Genomic DNA, 8224 nt, shown 5'->3' with positions numbered 1-8224 from the left:
CCCCCACCGTGTGTGGGGGTGGGGGTGGGGGGGCCTGTGCTGCAGCTCTCCTCTGAGAAGCGTGTCGTGACCTGTCCTGCTCAGAAAGGGCCCTGCCCGACCAGGGTTCAAGTCCCACCATGTCCTTTGCAGGTTTTGTGACCTTGACCCAACTGCCTCTGGGCTGCATTCCGTGGGCTCACCCAAAAGGGAACTGCCCCGCCCACCTGTCAGGGCCGTTTAGTTTACGGGGCGATGAGCGTCTGGGGCAATGAGGGTCTGATGCACGCCCAGGGCGCTGGCGCATCGCAGGTGCCCAGTAAGGGGTCGCTTCAGGCACTTCTCACTAGGTAATAAACACAGCGGCGCATCCCTCTGGCTGGGTGTCTCGTTTGAGTCTCTTAAGCATTCTCCATGGTGAGTAGCAAAATGTCGCCCTTTGTAGGAAATGGGAAACAGAGGACCAGAGAGCTGCAGTCACTTGCCTCAGGTCACACAGCTAATAGAACAAAGCTGGAATTTGACTCTAAAATCTGTGATTCTCGAGCTGACGCTTGTCACCACAAGGTGCCTTTTGGGGAGGGAATGCATGTGTGCCCTGTTTCCGGCCTGTCAGTGATGGTCTCTGCCCCACCCTGCTCCCTGGGTGATGCCCGAAGCAGAAGGGGGCAGGGAAGGCATTTGCTGGTCTGGCCAGCCCCGGAGGAATGAACCCTTGGCACTTCCAAACGGGAGGGGCAGGGATCGCTTGTCCCATCTTGCCGCAAATCATTCACAGCACAGTTTGCTCTCCAGACGACCCCCCAAGCAGCCTCAGAACAAGCCTCCCACAGGCAACAGGCAGCAGGCTTCTCTGACCAGCCAGGGCCTGGTCCTTCCCGCCCGCGGGCCTCCGCCAGCCCCGCCCCGGGAGCCAGGGCCAGCTCACTTCAGGCGGCGTCCGAGCAGGGGTATTTTTAAACACAGCTGAATCGTGGCGTTCACTTTCTTCTCTCACACCTCCCTTTTCCAGGGTGCCCGTCCAAGCTGGGGGTGCCACAATCCAAAAGCAGCTGGCCCCTGCCCACCCAGGGATCTTCGGCTCAACAAATGGAGGCTCGCTGGTCCAGCTGCTCAGCTCCAACACCTGGGAGCACCCCGACTCTTCTTTTTCTCACCCCCTTTCTGCCCCACTCCATATGGAAGCAGAGGCTCTGTTCAGCCTGCAGAATGCACCCCCAGTCGTGCGTCCCTTCCCCCCCGCCCCCCCGGGCGGGTGCAGCCCTCTTCTGCCGGACTGTGCAGGAGGCTGCTCCCTCCCGCGCCTCCTGAGAGTCTTTTGAAATGAACGGACGCCCCTTTGGCTCGAAACCGCACACAACTGTCACGGGACGCGGGGCCGCTGGAGCTCCACGCCTGCAGCGGAACGAGAGCCGGGCAGCTGCTCTGGACACCAGCCTGGTGGCCCTGCGAGGCCGACAGGGACAGAGCCCCAGCGGGATCGCCGCAAGATGGAAAACATGTTCTGCCCAAAACGTGTGTGCTGGTCATGATCACCCCCAAAGGGAGGTGACCCTGTGTCCATCCAGCGATGAGTGGACAAGATGCCGTGTGTTCACAGGAGGAAGGCTGCTCGCAAACGACCAGGAGCGAGGTCCTGCTCCCTGCTCCCCGCAGCCAGTCCCGAGGACGGCGAGACACGCTGGGCCGCCCGCGTCCTCTCGGGCGCCCGTCCACTCGAAAGGGGCATTGCTCATTGTCCCCCCGAGGGCCTAAGGGCCAGCGGGTGAGGAAACTGCACGGGCCACCACAGGGTGTCTCTGTGGGTGCTGGAGCGACACCAGGGCGGTGCTCATGACCGAATATACTAAAAACCACCGAACCGGTGCTCCAAAATGGTCATTTTTATTTACATGAGCTATGTTACATGGGTCTTCGTTTTCTTTCGCTCCTCCTCCACCCTCCACCTCCTCAGGAAGCACCCACAGGCGAGTCTACTGTCCTACACCTGGTCTCAGCACCCACGCCCTGCGTGACCTCATCATCTACGCTTGCTCGTCCCCAAGCACGCCTCACCTCAGGACCTTTGCACCTGCTGGTCCCTTTACTGGCAAAGCGCATCCCACACCCGCAACCAGCCGTCGCTCCGTCTCTCCTCGTACCCTGGGCGGGCCTCACTCCCGCCTTCCTCCCATCCCACCCTGAGAATCTGCAGCTCTGACTCTCCCTCTTGGGAGACAACAGCCATGTGAAGACGTCTAGGTGATTCTGCTGGAGGGGCAGGTGGTAGGAGAGGCCTGGAGAGCAGAGGCCAGTGACAGCGCCAGTGGTGGACAGGCGAGGACGCCATCTCGGCCGTCCGGCGTGACCAGCCGTCCAGCTGAAGCCCAGCAAGGCCACAGGGACAGGGACCGTCTCACATGGGAGCCCCGGGCCTGCAGACCACAAGTCAACCCAAGGTTCTTGTTTTAAGCCGCTAAAGCTTGGTGTAGCTTGCCGCACAGCTATTGGTAGCCACTACTGTGCTCCATGAATATTCATGTGGTGGAGAAAGGTGAGAGGAGGGAGAAAGGGGAGGAAAATGAGCAAGGGAAGGAGGAAGAAGAAAAGTCTGCATCTGGAAGGTCACCAGCCAGAGAACAGCAACCTGTCCAGCTCTTGAATTTTAAGCTGTGTGACCTTACCCAGCTCTGGGCCTCAGAATCCGTGTTTGAAATTGGGGGAAATGATTCTCTGGCTCTCTGGCTCTAGTTGGAGCCAGAGGGTTAACTGAATAATTTCTCTGGGTTGTTCTCAGATGCTTTCCCAGACAAGAAGTGGCTGTTACCTGGGCCCTCCTGGGCCCTCCAACCTCAAGGACACACAGAGGCCAGAAGCCGGGCAGGGAAGAGCAAGGGACAGTGGGTCGCAGCCCAGAGAGTTTCCTGCTGCTTTCCAGCTTCCCACTTCCTATGGAGACGTTTTGCTTTTCTCTAAGAAACACAGCAGCACAGTCAGGGTAACGCAGGGCAGTGAGACAGCCTCCAAGCGGGAGACAGTCAGGAGGGGTGGGGACTGTGGCAAACAGAAGACTCCACAGGACACTCCCTGCCCACTGAACAGAGCGGATGCTCCTTGGCTCCAACAGACGGCAGCAGGGAGGCAGGCAGGCGCCGCTGCAGTGTTGTTCAAGGCGAAAGGTGGCTCAGTTCCGGCATTATGCGGCCGCTCCCAACGTGAAGACGTTTAAAACCCACCCCCCACTCTGAGAGACGCTATGATGGTTGGACAAACCCGTCTGCAGGCTGAATGGGGCTTTCAGACCTCAGGCCTCACGGTGTCTTCAGAGCACAAACATGAAATGTCCAGGAGAGCAAAGCTACAGGCAACAGAAAATAGACGAACAGGGAGCTTGAGGGATGGAGAGCTCAGGGGACAGATTTCTCTTGGGGGTGGTGAAAATGTTCTATAGCTAATGGTAGCGGATGCTCACCCAACCCAGAGGCTGAGCCAGGCCACTGCGCTGGACGCTTTCAGGAAGCAGGTTGCGTGGCGTGTGGGTTACATCAGCACCACGCTGTGCACACACACACTCCTCGGAACACAGTGGCCCTGCGAGCTCCGGCCAGGACGGGCCAGCGATGGCCTGTCCCTTCTGTGACATCTGCAGAGAAGCCAGATGTTGGGGTTTTTATACGCAAACTCCCATTTTTACAAAAGGGAGCAACAACTTACATTTCCCCACCCCGTGCCTGTGTGAGGCCGAGCACCCTCACAGCCATGCTGACTCCAGGGGTGTGGGGGGCCTTTCCTGGACACCAAGTGCAGCTGGCCCCTGCTCCCACTTGCCCAGCAGGCTGGACCCGCCCACCCCCCTCCCCGGGGCTGCAGAGGTGATGTTAAGTGAAATAAGTCAGAAAGTGAAAGACAGTCACAGGATGGTTTCACTTGTGTGTGAATATAAATAGCCAAAGGAAACAAACTAGCAAAACACGAAAAAAAACCTCCACCTCAGTAGGGGAATCTAATGGCTGGCGTGGGGGGAGGGAGTGGGAGGGGGCAGTGAGGGGGCACGGGCGTGTTGGGGGCAGGTGCACACAGGCGGCGGGTGAGCGCTCTCAAAATATGTCGTGTAAATGACTGGGAAATCAGTTAACACTGGAGAAAAAACAAAGACGCTCCCACAGATGGCAGGAAAGTCCATTCCGATTCCATGTCGGTGCATTTTCTCCTGCCAGCAGGCAGGGCAGGAAAAGCAGAATCATCTCTGCAAGGATGAAAGATGTGGAAGGCTCTAGAAAGATCCTGGGAGACGGGGCAGCCAGGACACCCCACAGCCCGGGAGTGCAGGGCTTCTGCAGACAGGCTGGGCGGGGGTGGGGGTGGGGGCGGGGCAAACCAAGATGAGCCCTGCACCCCGATGGTAATCTCTCCCCACATACAGGACACCAGAACCCCTTCCTCTGGGCCCTAACACAGGACAAACAGGAGCCTCCATGTTGGCCCCAGGGGGCCCTTGACTGTGAGGTGTGAGAGTCCAGAAAGGGCAGACTGCTGGACACTCACGACTGACCCGATTCCTGAGGAGGTTAATTTGGCAACAGCAACCAGAATTTAAGATGCGCTTACTCAGGTGAGCACTGGCAGGTGTTTCCACACACAGACAGCGCCAAGTAAGGTCCGCACCGAGCACACCCGGCAGCCGAGCGTGACGGCAGACTCCCCGCTCCCAGCTGGCCCCCAGAGAGGGGTGGCGCGGCCCTCGGCGACCACTCAGGGGGAGTCCGTTTAGCAGCTATGGGTAGTCAGGATGCTCCGTGCATCAGGTGGACAGCACCCCAAGATGTGCTGCATGGCAAAGCACAAAGCGGCAAAGGAAGGCGGTGGGGTGGCGGTGGGGGAGCACCTGTGTGCAGCCTAGGGGGACCAGAGCAGGAAGGGGGGCCCCTGCAGAGCAGCAGGGCCAGGGGGCCAGTAGGCGCCTCCCGCTGCGGTGGCTGGGGCCCGGGGCATTGGCACAGCCACTTACCTTAAAAGAGCCCATAGGCCAATTTTCTGCTAGATTAGCACCAAGTTGAGATCCCAAGACAGCTTAGGAGGCGCCAGCCACCAAGGCCGTTCACCCCGCAACTGTCTGCACATCAGAAGCCGAAGCCCCAGGCTGCTCTCAGCAGCGAGGAGTCCTCACAGACCGCAGGCCTCAGAGGCAGGGCTGGCAGCGAGGGTTTCAGCACTGGCATTGGCCCCGGGCGGACGCCCACGGGAAGTATCCGCGTGTGCCAGCCACGTCCAGCCCAGCGTCCTGAGGACGGGCTCCCAGCGCCCGGCACGTGGCACCTGCTCACTAAACGGCCCAAGGACGAATACATGAATGACCGGAGCTGGGCTTCCCGGGCTGCTGCCAGCAGGCCTGGCCTGGGGGCCCCGTGCACCTCAGCGACCCCACAAGGGCGCGCCGGGCGGGGAGCACTTCCTGCGCCCGTCTTCCCCTCCCGCTGTGCGCACAGTGGCGGCTCCTCCCGACCCGCAGTGTCCCCACCACAGCCTCCGAGTGGCCTCCGCCGTACTGACCCCTGTTCCAGCTCAGCCCCGCGGCGCCGGCCACCCGGCCTCTCGCAGGAGCTCAGCAGGGCTGCACTTCCCAGGCTGGCCGGAGAGACGTGGGGGCAGATCACACAGAACCAGGGTCCACCCACAGGTCCCTAAGCTGACCAGCTCCAGCCCCGCCCCCACGGAAAGAAGGTGGGCGAAACCAACAAACACCCGACTTGGTGCTGAGGGGGCGGCCGCAGGGTCAGCGCGCCCCTGGGGCCGGGGAGGGCGGCGGGCACGGGGCTCCTGCTGGACACCACGGCACGGTCCTTGTTTCTCCCTAGAAACAGCCTCTCCCTCCTTTCGCTTGAAAGTCAAGCGTCTTGGGCTAATGTGTTTTCAGACACATGATTGGCAGAAGTACTTCCCTTTGTTTTCCTCAAGTCTACAGAAAATCGAAAGTTCGAGCACAGGGTGAGCTACAGTAGTTGGCGTGGCGTCCGCGTGGGGGAACCAGAGGGAGAAGTGGGGTGCGGCCGACCGAGGGCCTCCGCCGGGAGCAGGACCGAGGTGCCACACTCGCCTCGGTTTCTTTAATTAATTGAAATTACTTTTATCGATAAGGAAGAATTCGGTTTGCCGTTGAAAGTCGCTACTTTTGAGCCCCTGTGTGGACCGGATGGGTCAGCTCAGGGCCGGGCTGACCCAGCCCTGCGCTAACTCAGGCAGGTCAGAGACCCGGCCCCGCCCAGCCGCCACCCCGCCCGCACAGCAGACACGGCCGGCCGGCCGCACCGCGTGGGCACGCCGGGGACGCAGCAAAGGGCAGGAGCTCTGGTGGGGGCCAGCAGCGCTCCGTGTCTGGGGGGGTCTGCGCCCCCCCAGGACACCCTGACATCTTAAAGCAGTTTCTGGAGGCGCCCCTGGGACACTTCTCCCCCGACCCCAAGAGGAAGCTCGTACCAACAAGTAAAGCACGAAAAGCTGGTTGAACAGAAACACAGGGCACTAGAAACAGCGATCACACCTGCCCCCCCTCAGAGTGTCCCTCCAGGGGCTCCTTGACCCCGGGAGACCAGGCCTGGCCCCGGACCTCGCCCGCGGCTCCCCTTTCTACCTACGGCCCTTCCATTCCTCGCAAACCGGTTCCCCACCCCAGGGCCTCTGCGCCTTCTGTTTTCCCTGGGATCTCTTTCTCCTCCTTAGTCGGGTCAACGCCCACTCGTGCTCTAAGCTCAGGCTACGACAGTCTCTGGGACGCCCTCCATGACCAGAGGGTCCCTCTAGCGTGTCACCTCATGCCGTGGACTCCGGCCCCATCACAGTCTAGCAGTGCTAGTGTTATCCAGTTATCTGAAGTGCTCTGAGGGGCCTGTGTGTGTCACTTCCTGCTGCACCTGGCACATGGTAGGCGCTGGTGGGGGGAGAGGGGGCATGAGGTCGACCCCAGGACACCCGAGGACTGCAGTGGGCTGGTCTGAGATGCCCACTGCTCCATGAAAAGCCAAAAGCGGGAGGGACCCACAGCCGGGCCACTCCCTGTCCAGCTAACGCACCTGGCTGCAAACCGCTTCAGCTCACTGCCTGTTAACTAAGTAGTGGCTGCCACAGCCTGCCGTGGCGGCTTCTGCTTCTTTGGGGAAATAAACTCCAGCAACCGCTCGAAGTGAGGTTTATTGCCGTGCGGAGCTGGAGGGACCTGGACTCTTCATTACGCTCTTTACAAATGAGCGCAAGCCAAGCTGGAGTCGGAGTTAGAGAGCCCCCGAGTGAGAAAATGAAGTTAACACGCAGTTTCTCTCGAAGGCTGTCCTAACAGAGACAAAATGAAGCAGAGGGCTAACCCCGGGCACCACGGCATGGCGCTGCTCTCGGGGAGAACAAGCCGCGGCCCGCTGCTCAAAGCGGGAAACCGCGGGCACGCTCATGCCCTGCACACACCCCAGGATGCCCCTGTCCTGTGTTCTCGGCTGCAAAGCCCACAGAACGTCCCCCCGCCCCAGCCCAGAACGCCACGGCCTGGCCCATGCGCAGGGATTATATTTCAGTGTGGGTCACAAGGAAGCCAGGAGGATGGAGAGGGGGGTACTCTGCGCACCGAAGCCACTGGCCTCACAGGGCTGAGGAAACCTCAAGCAAGCGTGGCCTGGGCGTGGCCAGCCCAGACTGAGATGACTTCAGTGGTCAAAGCTGGACTTTGAGAATTTAGGGCAAAGAAAAAGATGCAAACGCTCGTTACATGCTGGTATATTGATTACAGGTTACTGCGACACTTTGCAGATGGAAACTAACCTCACCTTTCCCTTTTCATGTTCCCTACAACATTTAACCGTGGCGCTCACATCTGTGGCTCGCAGGGTACCCGTGGGGCCAGCTCGCCGCGGGGCATTCTGGCACGGGACTGTGGCCAGTCGTTCACATGGCAGAGGCAGCCCTGGGAAGTGCGCAGGGCAGTGGTTTTCCGGACACGCGCGAAGTTCGGTGACCGCCACCGATTCCTGAGCGTTTTCACAGCCTCAAAAGCGCCTCGGCCTTGCCACGTGGCTCCCACTTGTCTGGGTGGTTCCAGTACAGAAGTTGCAGAAAGGCCCCAGCGGGGCTGGGTGCGCGGCAGGGCGGTTATGGACAGATGCGCCCCTGGGCGGTTATGGACAGATGCGCCCCTGCGCGCATAATGCATTTTGAGCAGTTCTGGAGGGCGGAGCAGCCTAAACCGTCAAGTAGCGACCACGCAGGGGTCCGGGCCGGCATCAGA

The 8224-nt window shown here is 60.4% G+C and overlaps 1 protein-coding gene across 3 annotated transcripts in view; it reads right to left on the bottom strand.

The window, feature by feature from the left end:
* BCAS4 (breast carcinoma amplified sequence 4) overlaps window positions 1-8224 on the bottom strand; it is a 47996-nt gene that overhangs the window by 30290 nt on the left and 9482 nt on the right. The window contains exon 1 of one of the 3 annotated variants that reach the window (XM_012728313.1): window positions 4967-5027. The exons of the other annotated variants lie outside the window; for them this stretch is intronic. Within the exon in view, the coding sequence (XP_012583767.1) occupies window positions 4967-4981 (15 nt within the window). The 5' untranslated portion in view covers window positions 4982-5027. Of the gene's footprint in view, window positions 1-4966; window positions 5028-8224 lie in introns of those variants that run through there. 3 annotated transcript variants of the gene reach the window in all.

Source organism: Condylura cristata, unplaced genomic scaffold (genome assembly GCF_000260355.1).
Source record: "Condylura cristata isolate star-nosed mole 26May11 unplaced genomic scaffold, ConCri1.0 scaffold00022, whole genome shotgun sequence".
NCBI classification, from domain to species: Eukaryota; Metazoa; Chordata; class Mammalia; order Eulipotyphla; family Talpidae; genus Condylura; species Condylura cristata.
The sequence above is the reverse complement of the archived record's forward strand: the minus strand, read 5'-3'. Positions and strand labels throughout refer to the sequence as shown.